This window comes from Monopterus albus, unplaced genomic scaffold, assembly GCF_001952655.1.
Source record: "Monopterus albus unplaced genomic scaffold, M_albus_1.0 scaffold38.1, whole genome shotgun sequence".
NCBI classification, from domain to species: domain Eukaryota; kingdom Metazoa; phylum Chordata; class Actinopteri; order Synbranchiformes; family Synbranchidae; genus Monopterus; species Monopterus albus.
The window spans coordinates 3,202,847-3,220,355 of NW_018127918.1; the positions used below are offsets into that span (position 1 = coordinate 3,202,847).

A 17,509-nucleotide genomic window follows, 5' to 3' on the forward strand; every position below is an offset into this window, starting at 1 on the left:
CTGTTTAGGAGTCTGATGGCAGAGGGAAAGAAAGAGTTTTTCAGTCTAGAGGTCCTGCATTTCACACTTCTGAGCCTCCAACTGGGTAGGTGTATGAAGAGTCCATGCTGGGGGTGGGTGGGATCTTTGAGGATGGAGCCAGCTTTCCTACGCCCCCTGCAGTGGTAAATGCCCTGCAGAAAGGGCAGTGGCGTCCTGGTGATCTTCTCCGCAGTCTTTACCACTCTCTGCAGGCGCTTGCGGTCCATAGCAGTAGTGCTGCCATACCAGACAGTGATGCAGCTGGTCAAGATGCTGTCAATGATACAGCTGTAGAAGTTGCAAAGGATCCTAGGCGACATGCCAAACCTCCTCAGCCTCTTTAGGAAGTACAGCCGTCGTTGGGCCTTCTTTACCAGCTGTGTGGTGTTAAGTGTCCAAGTGAGGTCCTCACTGATGTGGATATCCAGGTATTTGAAGCTGCTCACCCTCTCCACTTCGAGCCCCTCGATGAACAGTGGCTGATGAGTTCTCCTCTCCTTCCTCATGTCCACTATCATCTCCTTCATCTTGTCCGTGTTGAGGCTGAGATTATTGTCTTTGCACCATGACACCAGACCGGCCAGAGGTGTAGAGTGAATAATCTATTAATGCAGATTAAAGCCTGTTTTCAAATTGATTTGATGGTATGCAGAGACATAATAAAAGAAGGAATATAAGACTTGTTCAAAATAGTATATCAAATCCAAGGTATTTAATTTTAAAGGGGGTGCTCTGAATTCACAAGTTGCAGCTACAGTTCATTAATAGCTTTATTTCATAAAACAGTGAGGTCTCTTTGCCTCATAAAGGTGGTCACACTACAAAAAATGCAATACTATCAAAAATAATGTGGGGCAGGTAATTTTAAACGTTGTGAAGGTGCTGTATTTAAGTCAGACACAGCAAACAGGTGAGTGATATGAACAGCAGATCAAAATTAAAATCCAAATCTTCAAAACACCAAACTGACAAATGTGAGGTCTAAACAAACACAAAGCAAACAAACTCAAAACTATAACTCATTATACTTTAAAGGGTTTCAACCTCAAATGATGCAAATCCATATTAAAAATATTATGGGATTTGCCTGATTATTTGAAACTATAGATATAATGCTACAAAATATGAAATAGTCTAAAATTTTACTGTAGAGGCTCTAATTTAAAAAGAATCAAATGACAAATTATTATTCTAGTGTTCAATGCACAGAAATACATTTTAGTTTCAAACAATTCAACATATTATTTTGTGATTTTTCTTGGTAACTACTGTGAGCAAAAAAACAATAAATACAGCCACAATCTGTAAACACAGCCCGTCAAATTTGCTCTTTCACACAGAGATTTGTGGGTATCACAAATAGATTTTTCAGAAGGCACTGGAGACCAATTTTGGTCCACTGTCAACAAATTAAAATTAGTCCCAACAACACAATTTTTGCAGCTATTAAGTAATTTTTGTTTTTGTTCTCTAGGCCATTTTCATGCCAATAGTATGCAGTCTGATCCCCAGGGTAAGATTACTCTCTATCCAGCAGTTCGTTTTTACAATCAACATGACATGAACATGGCATTAGACAACAAAATTTAATAATTCTATCTTTAAAACCCATATTCCATCCATTCTAGCCTGATTCCTTCACTGCCCAGAAAAGAGGGACCAATGCTGAGTTGACATGTGACAATATAAAGCAGCAAAATTATACAAGAGGTGTCATGGTGGCAAAAGAGGCCCCACACGCAGTTAGCACTCCCAATCCCAATGCATATTTCATAGTAACTCCAAACATAAACGAAATATGCATTAGCACCACAATGTTTACTATACTGGATTGTTATTTTGAATGTAACATAAATAACACATGCCTTTTTTAACTTGAGGGAAACACAGATACCAAAATTAGCCATCGCTAGGATGAGGTGTTGTCTTGGAACTACATAAGCAAAATAAATAAATAAAATGTCTTTAAAATGAGTGACCTTTAATGAAGAATTTGTGTTAGCAAGAAGCCAACTATTGCTCCACAACAGTGTAGACCCCTGGTAAAGTGTCATCTTAGAGCTTGATATGATTCAGCAATGTAAGATAAAGCGTTAGCATGAAGGCTACAACCACCTGACATAAAGATCATGTTTAAGTATTACAGCATGGAGTGAGTCCTGATGCAATGTGCTAGCAACAGCCAACTACTACTCCACATGGTGAAGGCATATGCTAAATAGCGTTGGTGTAGTGCAGCAAAGCCAAGGAATAGGAATCCTATCTTTTTCAGCATTAATGTGTTTGAAATGTTTCAGTATAATCATTATGTAGTTTCCCAACCAATGTGCTAATTACTTACTTACTAAAATGAGACTGACCCATCCAGTATACTTAAATGTAGTATATGTCTAGGTTGCATGTTAGTGGAGATTCAAACAGCTCCGAATTTGCTCCAGTACAACCTCAGAGGAGACATTCATCACAAGCCCACCTAGTCGGTCACTCACTGGGATCCAAAGAAAGAGAATAGGATGGTAGTTATGTTTTAACTTAGAAGTGGGTCACATAGCTTTAAGACAAATCATTTAACAGCATGTCTAAAGTACTGAAAATTAAATGCATCACTCTTTATATCACTACAGTTACTAGGATTAACTAAAGTGCCTGACAGTCTTTGGTTTATCAACCATGTAGGAGCTGAAGTATCACAAGCCATGTCATGTCAAGCACAATCTGAAAACAACAAACCTAAAAGAAGGAAAAAAATACAGCTTTAAAAACATCAAAGTCACTCTCAGTTTCATCATCTTACAATAAACCTCTATTCATACATTAAAAACATCATCACACCCTGAGCAAAGAGGATGAACTTAAGACTTTCTATATTAAGAATCTCTTGAGTGACAAAGAGCACTTCTGAAGATATGTGTGCTGTGTGTGCCATGAATCTAATAATTCTTTACTGAAGGATTCTCAAGTTTAGGATCAGATGCTCTTTTTGTGCAACATGATTTTATGTGGCAGTGATCCAGACTCTTAGCATCTGAAGTAATGTGGCTTGTCCACCCTCAGCTATAAAACCTGCAAGCCACTAGTCAGGTAAATGGAACATTTGTCTGACCTTGTCAGGTTAAACTCATTTACTGAGTATAGGGAAAATCAGGTTGGCCAATCAATATCATCAGTCAAAATGAGTATTAGTTTGAAATGATAAAAATTCCATTCAAAGTTTTGGACATAGTCACATAACATGTTTGATAAAAGGTTTGTTGGAAAAGAAAAAAACAAAACAATCTGTTAAGTAAAATTCAGCTGCAATCAAAATAAAATAAACTTCTGGTGAGAAAATACAGCAAAATGTAACTAAAAATAGTGCAATGTTCTATTTTTTTATTTATTCCTTGGTTTCAAAGCTAAACCTAGAGATTGCTGTTAAGAAAAATCTGAACATATTGGTCAAGCTCACTCTACTTCAGATTTCATCTGTTCCATTTGGCCAGCTAACAGTTCCCATACATGTCTGTCACATTTGACAGATATTTTCATAACTGACTGTTTCAATAACTGTCAAATAGACCTGCCCAAATCAGAGGGTAAATGGGGATTAAACAGACTCTTTGAAAACCTAACAAGCTACTCAAAGAAAACTCAAAAGGATAAGATTTTCTGCAAAGCTCAAACTGTCACAGTAGCCTACTACACCCTAAATGTTTCTGCATCATGATGGTATGAATCCTGTTTCAAAGACACTTCCACGTTAGACAAAACAAGAACGAAATTCAGTGGGAAACACTGTTGTGCCACACTTTAGGTAGTAAAACTGTTAAATATAAATGATCCTGAATATCAGTCATGAGTATGTTCAGCATGCCATCAGTCTAAACCTATCCCAGATCATGAAAATAAAGCCATGGGCCAGTTTCTACAGTGCATTCAGTGGAGGGTGGGGTCATGGTGGCTGAAAACAGATACACTGTGTGTGTCTGAAGGTAACAGATTACATGAGAGCACAGTTTTAATAAGAAATGCCAGCCTAGCCCTTCTAATCTGGCCCTGCCTGTAAACTGCTGAGTGGCCGAGCAGATAGTCCTGACAACAGAAGGCAGCAGAGGGGGGAGGGCTTGGCAACTTTCTATGACTGCAGAGCACATCAGTCAAGAAAACTGGGATGAGGTCAAATGAAGAGAACAGGGCAATATAGATGCAAGGAAAGAGGGTGGAAGCTGGAAGCAGGTGATAAGAAGGCGATAGGTGGTACATACTGTATTTCAACGAATGAGCTGAAGATTTTATTTTTAATTACAAAAATAAAAATGGCTGACTAAAGTGACAACCACTTAGCTTGTGGAAGTGGAAACTTTTGACAAGCCGCTCTGATAAATTTGAGTCCAAGAATAAAACTGATTAACACAGCATCTTGAATATAAAGTAATGCTATCTTGAAAATACAACGTTTTTCTTGGTGGCTGCTGCGCCTTACGGATTAATTTATACTGCTACATAACTGGAGACAAGAGGATGTAGGACGCTGAGGATGAGCTCAGCTAAAAGCAGAACAAAAAGCCTGGGCTGTTTCCAGTAACAGCATCCTGGCCAACCACAGACAAGAGGCCTGCACTTTCCTGGGCTCCAGCCAAACCAGGCAAACAGGCCCATCATTCAGTAGCTCAGTTCTCCTTAAACCCTCATCCTCACACTGTTGGTCAGTAAACAGGCAGTCTCCCTACCAATAAGACTTTCTCCCTCTGCTGCCGTTCTCACCAGACGTGGATCCCAGCGTATAAGCCACACAGGGAACAGCAACACCCACAATGGGAGCAGCACAATAGTCCTGTCAGCAGTCTTGATGCCTGAAAGTTGAACCTTTTGACTTCTTTCAGGAAAAAAATTCAATTAAGACCTGAAAAAGCCCTTAAGCCATAGGCCTGCCACATTATATTATAAATTTTAACTAGAGATTTGATTGTAATATTTAGTTAGAATCCAAAATTCACAGTAAGCTCAACATGCTATGATTGCACACCAACCTCACAGATGTACTAGGCAACTGTTCTCTTAGTTCAAGCAAGACTTTGCAAACTGTGAAAGAAGAATTAACATCTATTTATTCTTTTGTATAAAAATGTTTCCAGGGTGAAAAGATCAGAAGTGAAGGCCCTTAAGATAAATGACTTTATCCAACAAAAATGCTTTGCATGATAAAAATAGTCTTCTCTGGTCTGGTTCCAATATCTACATGTATGTTTTAATACTTTTGTGATGAACAAAAATATCCTGCATAACAGCATAAGCATAAACAACCCTGTGTGACATGTTCAATGCAACACCTATTATACAAGCAGTTACTGAATGATGCCCTCAACTTATGTGGCCAACTGCTCAGAACTTTCCATCGTCTGTATAAGTGAGCCACTACTCACTTTACAGCTCTGCCCTTGCCCTGAGTTCATCCCATACGCTGTTGTCTGATGGGCAGATATGTCTGTTCCCAGCAGTCGTGACATTTGACCAGAACTGACCCTCAAAGGCTGCGTCTTCCCAGGGCTCCCCATATCAGCCCCTGCTATCAGTGTGAGTGTTTCTATGGCAGCTACAATGCTTCAGTGTGGATGTAAGAGATGACTCTCTCACTAGCAAGAAACCTAACTTACCCTCTGCTCTGTAGAAAGCTGGCAAAGACTAACATGACAGAAAATCAAAATGCGAATTTTCCAATCCTTTTGCTGCAGTGCAAATTTAAATACAAGATGTTTTTAGGTCTTCACCAACCTTTGCAAATGAAAATTCAGAATGGTTCCCATGAACTCCAATGCCAGAGAAATACTGCTAAACTGTATTCCTGAAAACAAGGAGTGAACATGAATGCCTATTAATGCACTGGGATACAATACAGAACTAGCTCCTGGTTGAATGAGATGACTACTGGAAACAAAAGAACCAGGACCATAAATACATGCTTGATATTACAGAGAGGAACATGGGATTGTTGTTGCAGATTTGAAAACTGGTGGCATGTCGCTAAGAAACTATAAACTAAATGAAAAGTCAGAACCTACTATATTAATGGAGTGTAGATGAAGAGATGCATTCCTCACATTTTTCCTGCTGCTACTGAATTTACACCCATCACTACTCCTCATCATTCATCTCAATGTGATGAGAATGGTCGAGAGAAATGCAACTGCTGTATCTGACACACTAACACAATACAGTAAAAATAAATACAACTTGTTGTAACAGCCGCTCACAAACATACTGTAACAGATCTTCCAACTTGGCTGTAAATACATAGGAATGTCTGTTCATGGAAACTCCTCTTCAGTTTCTTTTCCTCCACGTTTTACTCTCTGAAGCAAAAGTGACCTTCTTTAGTGTTTATATAATGTAGACAGTGTTGCAATTCAACAAGACCCCAACTAGAGCTAAATCCAAAGAACCCTAAATAATCAAGCTTCAGTACTCAGTGGAGATGTCCACTGATGCTGCAGATCTGTAAGAGAGAAGTTAAACTATGGAAAAATGCCTGGGGTCTGTGGGACAAGAGCAGAAAGTCCTGGTGTACTACAGTACAACGGTGTGATTTAAAATGTGTTAAGTCACACTAGTGTCTCTGCAGAAGTAATTAAGTTAGTAGTTGGGTGTGTGGCGAGCAACCACCAACTGCATATCAATCACCCTTAGGTTTGTCAGTGACAGCAGCCGCAGGGGACGAGTCAGGCATACGGCTACGCTTGTATAGACGGTAGGCCTTCCGACAAAGCAGGATGAACCAGTAGGCCTGTGGTGCTAGGATGCACAAGTTGGCCAGGTTAACAGACGGCGGCAGGTGGAAGGGCACACTGTAGAGTGGGATGCCATAGTGGCGGCCGTACATCCAGTACATGAAGGGGAAAAGGACGATGCGGAACATAAAGAAGGTGAACAGTACCATACAGCCATTGGCCTTGTGCAGCCAGCAGTTCTGGAAGCCAAGCTGGTGGAGGAAACACAGAGGAGAGGGAGGGATGGAGACAGGATTTGGATAATGAGAACATTTTAAAGTAGCATGAAAAGACAGCGACAGTGTAACTTCTACCCTTGTTTCCTGTATCTTTCAGTGCTAATGTCAGTTGGACAGTTATTGGTCCCTTGTTGAAACAGGACATTTAGTCTCTGCCTGGGTGTCTGTGTGGATTCCACTCAGCTGATGAGACTGGATTTTGATAAAAACATCCAGGTAAAACATTATTGATACTTACAACATTTATTCAAACGATATAAAAAAACATGTTATTTTGTGTTTTCTTCTTATACTTCATAGGAAAGACTGGAGGACCCCCCAGTCTATAGAACAGAAATAAATAGCAATCGACATTGCTGTTGAGAGCAGAAAAAATGTCAGGCAGAGTTTCTGTCAGTGCTGATCTAGTCCAAATGAGAGTGGCATTTTAAGACAAAAAAAAGCAATGGAGCTTTGCTTTGCACTTTTTCCCTGCAGACACCAGATGTCAGCAAAGCCCTGAATTTACTGGGATACATAGACTTCTCTATGCTTAGATTTCTGCTTTCAGATGACACACAAAAGAAATAAACATGAGCATGGCAAAGAACTTGTGACTGCAACAGTTTTCTGGGTGAAGTGGTGCGTTATCTGACAGAAATGCAGGGGTGCCAATATTTTTGGTCATGACTGTATAATAATGAAAAATGTAAGATCAGACTGTTATATATCATTGTTACATAAACCTATATGGCTACTTAGCTTACACACTTAAAAAAGCAAGACAGAGGTAAGATTTATTTATTCAGATTGATCATGTTGTTGAACAGTGACAATTACAATGTTTCACTCTGGATCAGAAAACAGCTGCTTGTTAAGCAAATGGTTGCCTAGCTCAGCTGTGTGGTAGCTGACCTGTTTAACCAAGTAATGGTGGCCATATCCTACCCTATGTTTCCTTTAAAGGGTCCCAAAACGTTTGGCTTTGAGAATTTTAAATAAAATGCTACTGTACAGATCTCTGACTTTCCAGTTTGTATCTGGTGAACACACATGTACATGGAGTCTCACCTGAATAAGTATCTTCCCCAGGGAGACAAAGGGTGTGCTGAGCTCTGTTAGAAACAAGCAGCCAATGAAGAAATCCCCCTGGTCCTTTCTGAAGAACTAAGAAACAGAGAAACAGAGCACACACACAGGGTGAGCAAACAAACATGCGCATGGAAAAAAACACAGCTGACATTCAAGGATGACTTATGGAACAATCTCAATGGGAAAATGCTGAGAGAGGCTTTGAATGATAATGGATAATATCTTGTTTTAAACAGGTTTTAAAAGGCTGAATCTAAAGATGTCACTGAAACAAATCTAAAGCCAACATTTTCTGATCTATGTGCAGGCTTGGTACAAAGCAGGTAATGGTGCAGCACAGAAAAAAAACAAGGGTGGTGGACCGGCTCAAGAACCATTTGACTTCAACACTGCAGAACAGGGATTCTCATTTCCTCTACTAGCAATATGCTGTGTTACTCAAAATCTAGTGATTTATTTAGCAGTTATTGGTGCCCACTAAAATGCAAATACCTGGGAAAACTGACATGTCCATGTGAGAGCTCCTTATTTTATGAGCTGAAGAGGATTAGCTGAACATGGCAAACAAGAAGCAGGTTCACAGTGGACTGTGGAACTTTGATGGTTACAAAGAAAAAATAAGAGTTGTCCTCAAAATTGGGGCAGAAGAATGCTGCTTTAAGGAAAACCATTGCTGGGGTCTGGTAGGATTGTGAGTTCCAGAGCTGTAGACTTAAACATGATGGCAATTTTGATTAACACCTATCCTAGCAATTTGCTCGAGAGCATTCTTGTTTAAAAATAAAATAGAGCTCCATACCAGAAAATGTATTATTGCAAGTAAAAGTCAACTCACGCATGGTAATCATGCTGACATATTGAGCATGTTCCAATCCTAAATTAAATTTAGGTGGAGTAAATTTGAAAGGCTAGACATAGTTTGAGCATACCCTCATGAATATGCAGACATGGACGAGGGACGTGCACCCATTCCTATTCATACTTCAAATCAAGGGTCTGCCTTCTGTCCTCATACACCGACATTTTCCAAGCAATGTGCTACATGAGCTTTCGGGCTTTTGCTATATGGACTGTTCGTGCAGACACAAACCTTTGGCCTGCACGGGGACGTCCGCACAGAGTCTGCGCAGACCCTCAGAGACCTGGGAAGATGTCGAAAATTATGCCCCTTGACCACAGCGACCATGTGGGTGCCCAAGGCATTAATAGCCCTCTAGACCAACACCCACAAGCTGTTGAGTAAAATCCTTCAGCTGATAATCTAAATGTATTTTGTACAATGCCAAAGATACTCAGACACAACTTTAAGACAGCAAAAAAGGCAGGCCGGGGCAGGGGAGGGAGAAATGTCCGGTATATAACAAATGAATGAAGCCTTCAAATACTGACCAGTGGTACAGTGCCGTGTGGTTAGAAAGGCCATCCTAGAATAGCTAAGTAAGTCTTGATGGATAAAGAGACTCCAACAAAGACTGGCACTGCCTGGTTGCCTTGCTATGTGCTTATGCTGAATAAAGCATGAGTGACTACAGACATGGAAGTGCTATCTGCCCATGAAAGAACGACTGAGACCATATGGGGAACTTTACACCATGCATAACAAACTCCCTGGCTACCTCATCCTATCCGCCATGGGCATCTGTGTTACCTTTGTACTACTCTATGTTTGTTTAATTATCTATTTAATAGCATTAATTAGGAAAAGAAACACATTCAACATGTTAGACCTCAAGGATACACAAAATGTGTTTTGGTGAGTAACACTGACTGTAAACAAACTGCTTACAAACTGTGCAGATGTCCGACTCTCCTCATTTTTCAATTTCCAACAATGTGTGCGTGTGATTTTTCTTGCTGTGGCCTTGCATGTCACCTATGAAACATTACTGCTGTATAGCATAAGATGATTGTGCAGAGGAGGGCTGACCCAAATGCTGACACATTTATAAGAAAATTACTAATCTGTTTACTATTATTGCATTTTTTTTGTGATAATTATCAAGATTACTTTTCATTCAGCCCTAATTGCTAGTACATACATTAGCTTGTGTGCAAATATAGATGCATTTACAACAGGAGAATCACAGTTAACCACTAGCTAATACAGTATGTTGATATAAACAATAAAATTCTATTTCATGTATCATGTCAAATATAGAACTAACATAAAGTATAATGAGCAGGTTGTGCTGACAGTAAACCAGTTACAAAACAACATGTATCCCAACTCTCTTCCAGCTCCTCCTAGGGTATCTTGAAGTATTTCGAGTTTTACTTGATATGTAATCCCTCAGGTGTTCTCATGCACTTCCAGTTGTCCTCCTAGCTAGCTCATGTAGCCAACCAGCAGAAGGCTGATGAGCGGAGGAGCAAGAGGAGAAACAAAGGGAGGGTGAGGTTAGAGAAGAGAGAGGATGACTGCAGCTGGAGCTGAATAATGTAGGGTAATGTGATCTCATATTTCTACTGCAAACAAGGGCTGAGTTTCCACTGCGTCTGGCCTGCTAACCTGGGATGTTACATGGAAAAGAGAACGATTTCCACACATATTTTACTGTTCAAACAGCACAATGGTGAACTCAGGTTCACCAGTTCAGTAAGTTTACAATTTTCCAGTCCTACAAGCACAAAAAGCCGTGATGGCACACAGTACCTCTCCTCTTTTATTGCCTGCTTCCTCCTTAGCCTTTGCTTTAGAACTGACTGCATATTAATCGTTTAAAAAATATTTTCTTCCCTCAAACGTTGTTTTTCTGCACAGTGACATGTTTGCCTGGCTTCCATGTGTTCTCTTAATATTCCACTAACACTATGAGTATCTCCAGAGAACACAACCTGCACCTTTTATATTCTCCTTCTGTCCATTCTTATTGCATAAGTTCCTTTACAACATGTACAATTCACAGATAAAAAAGAAAAAAGAATTCTCTTTTGCTATTTGTTAACAAAAGTAATCAATAATTAGTTGTTCACTGCTCTTTTTCTTACTATTTACTCCTCTGAGGCCTGAGCACTTGTTATTCCTTTGAACTAACTAAGCTGGACCATGGATCACATAGTAAATCAATAAATTGGTTCATTCTTCTCCAGAAAACTAAAAACTGTGTAGAATCTGACAGAGTAGAGTTTTCTAGTACTAGGATGTAGTAAAAAAAAACAAAAAAAACCTGTAATGGCCTTGGATATAACCAAGGACGCTGAGCACACCCCAAAATAACAGTGGAAGGTTATGGGAAAAGTCTGCAGGCATAGAGGTTTGAGATTAGTCATTCACAGTGTTGCAGATAAGTAATGTGAAAAAAAAAAGGAGTGAGAGACCCTGAGAGAGAAATTTAAATTAACATTTGCGCATACCTGGTCAATGGCTCCATGAAGTTGGCAAGATTATTTATCTGTTTTGAAAAAGTGACCTCTCAAAAATTGTCCCTGCAATTTTGACACTGGAAAGGTGTGTGTGTGTGTGTGTGTGTGGTGTGTGTGTTGGGGGGGAACAGTTTTAGTGTCAAGACTGAGTCAGTGACAATTCAGATTCAGCATAGCGCATTCTGTTTGAGTTCAGATAGGATTGTGTTAAAAATGCAGGCAGCACCAGTAGTACTGCCTGCATTATATAAGTTTTCATCTTAATTACTGGTCTCAACCACTGACATGATCAGTGCTTTCTCCCTAATTCTTTCTCATGACCAAACCCTCCCCTCCTCACCAGTGTGACAGGCAGCAGGGTGGTGAGCAGAGCAATGTGATGCAGCACCAGCAGGAACTCTCTGCGGATGAAGGAGTTTATGGTCCTCAGTGAATGCCGCTGGTAGTCCTCGTACCCTTCGACACGGAAACGGTGGTAGTGACTGAGGTACATGGCAAAGAGGTCATATGTCATGTAGGGCACACCGTACCAGATGACAAAGGAGGTGACCAGCCAGTGCCTGAAGAAGCAAGAACAAAATATGTAGATTCTCTACATCAGTATCTATTTTATATAAACGTAAGCAGGAGAAATGCATAATGCATGCACCCTGACTCTGAAACACAAATTTATTTAAATGGACAATGTCTGGGTGCCACCTGGGTCTTCATCAGCTCAAAATGTTTAATAAGATAATCCTAATGAAAACCAATGCTGATTACAAAAGCATAATGGCCGTATAATACGAGATAATTATGTAAAAATATATTCCACAAGCAACAAAAGAAGAGTCTACAGCCATTCCAGTAGCTCTGTGAAGTTGTACTTAGACACAGTGGTGATCTATATGCTAATGTCACTGCTCACAACAGCATTGCTAACATGTTAACAAGCTCATGGTGGCCAAGATGAAAAGCCAGAGGATTAATACAATCAGTGAGATTAATTATCTGTGGAACATTAACATCTCTTTAAAAGTTCATAGAAATCCATCAGATAGATATAATATAAAATATATTTCTCTCTGGGACAAACTGGTGAACTGATCGACCAACCGATCCAGGCATCCCTGGAACCATGCCGGCATTAGTCCAATCATCCAACCCACCCAGAGTGATAAACACCTCAAAACAATTAACAATTTGAACATGTATACTTAGGTTATATAACATACAGTACACACATTTGCATGCTAACAGAAAAATAGGTTGTTTCCGTACATTTTGTCATGTTAAAAAGATTTTTCCTTTCATGTTACAAGAACTTTTTTGCCGCTGTACTCTGGCAGCAGCTACTTTTTGATTTTATTTTATTAGCATTTTAATCCAATAAAGCCCATACTGTAATGTCCACCTAAATAAATGAGTGGTGTGGAGTCACTGTGCAGGTGTTTTAATCAATGCTGTTTCCCAGTAACCCTGCACCTATTGTACATGCGATGCATGAACTGTATAATTACAATCTTTCTGAACAGACCAAACCAATCATTTCACAGTCAATGATGAGTTAAGTTTTTTTTTAAATATTAACATTACATTTACTTTGTGCCAGTAGACTAAGTGATAGATGGTAAACCAAATGACCTTTATTAATAGAAATAAACACAGAGACACTCATTTAACCTCTGTGTCTTCCCCACTTACATAAGCATGCGAAGGCAGGCTTATTTAAGTACAGTATAATAAACATCTTAGATGGCTGCAAAACTCCAGTGAAAACTGATTAATGGGATAGTTAATTATATGGCCAGAACAGAGTAAAGCCAGAGGGCAGAGCTGAATTACTGACCTCGCACTTGGTTCTTTAACTCTTAAGGTCAGTTGATGGAGATTAAGAGCAGTAAGGCACAACAAGGAGGAGTGAAGGCTACACGAGTCAGTTCTGCAGTTTAATATACTTAATCTACTGAGGACAATGAAAAGTATGTATGATTTGTGAGGCTACACTGAAATGAAGGGTTAATTACGTTTTTTTTTTTTTTTTTACAGCTTTACCTGTGTTTGTAGTTTTTGACATTGTTTCTATTGGCTACATTGACAATGTATTCAACAAAGTAACTTCTGAGAACTGGGAAAACCTGACATCAGGGGGGGCAAGAAACATGATCTGTCAAAATTAACTTATTAAAGATATGTTGCATTATCCTACAGTATTTTTCATCTTGTAAGAAAGAACAACATTGCGACATAGCAGTGCAATACCTTTTACTTACTAATTGCGTTTTTTCCACTCCAAAACCTTGCAAAAATGAATCCAACTGAGGCAATGGAAGCTAAATAAAGTGACAGATTGGGATGGAGTATTAAAGTCTTCATGGGTCTGGGGCATGTGTCTCATAAGCTCCAGGCCGTGTGCATGCCACAGTACAGCAGAACTGAACAGTGTTTTGGAGGAATTAAGCCCTGTGGGTGAAGGGGCGGGATGGCGGAGATTAACAGCCTCAAACTCAGCCCGCCAGGTTAGGCTGCTGACTCAATAGGATTAATAGGGTAGCATTAGCTTAGCATCACACTTTTCTAAACTGCATGGGTTGGCTAATGCTATGCTAACATTAACTTGTGACCAGGTGGCTGATCTTGAGGCAGGCAGGGCTTAGATGAAAGCATCTAGTTGAACTGGGGAAGTGGGTGGACTGACCATGACAAGATACTGATGAAAAACTGTATCATTCAGATTCACACTAGAAAATGTAGTAGTTTTACAGTAATAAATCTATGTAGTGTAAGTGGGTGGGTGAGAGTATGAACTTCACACAAGTTGTTCTCTAAGATTAAACAGCCAGTGGACACTTTCCTATAACAAATGTATCATGTTCTGTGAATGTCACAAAGAAGCAAGGACAGAAGATACAACACAATGCAACAGGGCAATGACACATACAGATATGAAAGGCAGGCAATTTCTTGTCCCTCATGAGCCTGAAGCTTTACTTAGATTGGGTTGCTTTCTCACATTGCCACTATTCTTGTGCACAACAAAGTGGTTCATTTTCAGAGTTACACACCTCTGTGCATCATTTTTTGAATCCAACTTACTCACTGTTAAAACTATCAGTTAAATCAATATTAGGCAAGGCTGCTGGTCTCATGTGTCAGAAAACATTTGCATAAAGTGGGACCTTTCTGAACATCCCCAAGTAAATGAATGACACTGTCACATGTCAAGTGTTTGAGTCTGTCAAAATGGTCTGGATTTTACAGACCCAGTACAGTCACCTATAAACCTAACACATTTTAATGTTATAATTAAACCCAAATTTCTGGTAGAGCTTTAATAGGTGCAGCTAAGAAAGTACAATTAATGAGTGGGAAATCAAGGGATTCAGAGTGACCAGTTTCATGAAGGGAACTGATGACACGAAGCCTAACCTGCTGTCAATGACGTTGCTCTGGCATGATGACACAACAATGACTCCTGATGTGGTTGCCATGATGGCGTGGATGGTGGACACCAGTCTGACAAATAGAGAGAGACAAAAAAGATTGAGAAAGGCCATGTAAGTTGAGTGAGCCAATACATTCATAATCATTCGTTAATCATGCATTGTGAAACAGCATCTAGTGGTAACACTCAAGTCTTTTTTATTATGGACAAGAAACTTGTGTGGGTTAGAAAGAAAATTGACTTCATGTTTACAGTTTTCTTGACATTTTACATATGTCTTTAAGATGTCCTCAAGGAATGATATTTTACATTTCTAGCACCCGCTTTACAGTCAAACCATTTTTCATTGTGGTGTGAAGTGCAAAATAGAGTTTATCATGAATCCAAATTTTTGGACTATTCTAAATAGTCCAAAATAGTCTACAAATAGCATGCAGAAATGAACTTTTATAATAATAATAATAAAAAAAAAGAGAGACTTGATCAGAAAGGGATTGTAAGACTCAATTCCAAATAGAATTGTGGATAATTAGACTTGGTCTAAAACTGGAAGTTGACCCAGACAGACCTAAATAGCATATAACTGAACCCAGATCTGACTAGAATAAATATTATTTGGACCCAGGGGATAGCTCTGGTGCTGGGCCAAGTCAAGCTAAGAGGACCAGTGAATCCCGCTAGTGCGAGGAAATCTTTAGACTTGTAGTCCTGTTGTGAATAATGACTAGTTTTACAAGGCTAATAAAGACTGCTTTCTTTCAACTTTAATGAGTTATAGTGTGCTGCAAATAGCAAGACTGAGAAACAAAGAGTGCATTTGTGTGCTTTCCTGCTTGAACCTGCTGTCACCTCACACCAACCTCCATGGGAATGCAGCCATGACACCGGAATCAGCAAGGCAACAAAAACCACGTGACAAGCAACTAGAAAACTGTATGCCTGAGGTGTAAAAGGCTAACTAGTCTCTCGCTCTACTACCTCAAACACATACACACAGAGACACTTTACCCCCACACCCCCCTGCCATTTTAGGCTGTATGGTCACATTCTGTCACAAGACCCAGATTTTAAATGGTAAATGGTCTTATACTTGTATAGCACCTTTCTATGCTTTTACAGCACACTCAAAGCGCTTTCACATTATTCGGCCATTCACCCATTCGCACTCCCAAGCACTCACGCATTCACACACCGGTGACATCACCGGGAGCAACTGGGGGTTCAGTGTCTTGCTCAAGGACACCTCGACATGTTGACTGGACAAGCCGGGAATCGAACCGCTAATCCTCCGGTTAGGAAACGACCCACTCTACCTCCTGAGCCACAGCCCATTCACTGGGCTAATGAAAAGCCAAGGTTGATGGGGTGAGCAGCATGTAGAGGGGAAAAAAGGGAAGAATGCTTCACTAGGGATGGGGTGATGTTTTTTTTCTTCGATATGATTTGATGGACAAAGTAGTGTGTACGAATTGCTTAAATTAAAAATTCAATGACAACATAGTATGACTAGTACATGGAATACTTGTACTTTATTCCTCTTTTTTCAACTTTTCTAACACTGATTTACATAAAGAATCACCACATATATTGACTTATATCCTGTTAGGCTATCTTACTTTAAAAAAATATGAAGTTGCTGGTGTATGGACACAACACGATATATATATCGCTAGACAAAGTGATACATTTTGTGACATTTCTATATCGCAATATAATGAATTTCAATATATTGTCCCATTCCTTTTGTTCCGCATTGTCTTTTCAATCCTGTTATGCCTGGCCAGTGCACAACCTCAGCTTCCCTTGCACTGTGAACAAGTCTTCCTATTGACTGTTTGGCTCAACATGGATCACTTGTTCTTACATGTCCTGTCACACACATAGTGCCTGACAGTGAGGAGAGGTGTTTTTTGCTTCTCTACTAAATGGGCTATGCAATGCATGCAGTAGTTCCCTAGTGATGCAGCAGAGCAAAAGGAAAAAGCGACAGCAAAGGCAAAAAGCAAACAGAGTAAAGTGCATTTCATGGCAAGAAGGAACTCACTCCTCACCAATCAATAATAGTAACTCATGTAAATTATGACCTCTATTAGTGGTTATCGTAAAGCAAACAAACAAACAATATAGGAAAATAAACTTCTGTTCTGTTAAATCTAGAGCACTGCCAATTATTTTTATTATCAATTAACCTGCATGTTCATTTCTTCATTCAAATGTCATGTTCCTGTCTGTCCAACAGTCTAAAACCCAAAAATATTCAGTTTACTGTCACATATACCAAAGACAAACATTGAATCTTCACATTGAAGAAGACAGAATGAAAAATGTTTGGCTTCTTTGCACAGAAAAAAACTTTTTGATTATCAGAATAGTTGCAGATTATGCGGCTGTGAATCAACTAACTGATCAAGTATTATAAACCGCTTTCTCTGTTGTCACAATTTTCAAAAATCTTGGAAAAACTCTTTAATAACAGATTAGACACATTTATTGATAGACATAAAATCCTCTCTGATTGCCAATATGGTTTTAGGTCGAACCGATCGACATCTTTGGCCATTACCGACCTGATGGAGGACATAACAAGTGCTATGGATGAGAAAAAATACACGATGGGAATATTTATTGACCTAAAAAAAGCATTTGAC

At 39.5% G+C, this 17,509-nt stretch overlaps 1 protein-coding gene across 1 annotated transcript in view; it reads right to left on the reverse strand.

Moving 5' to 3' along the window:
- LOC109959230 (smoothelin-like protein 2) overlaps positions 1-17,509 on the reverse strand; it is a 31,764-nt gene that overhangs the window by 10,901 nt on the left and 3,354 nt on the right. Inside the window, exons 2-4 of the mRNA XM_020598429.1 lie at positions 14,846-14,932; positions 11,778-11,997; positions 8,054-8,149 (exon numbers count right to left, since the gene is read on the reverse strand). Coding sequence (XP_020454085.1) covers positions 8,054-8,149; positions 11,778-11,997; positions 14,846-14,932 — 403 coding nt within the window. The remainder of the gene's footprint in view (positions 1-8,053; positions 8,150-11,777; positions 11,998-14,845; positions 14,933-17,509) is intronic.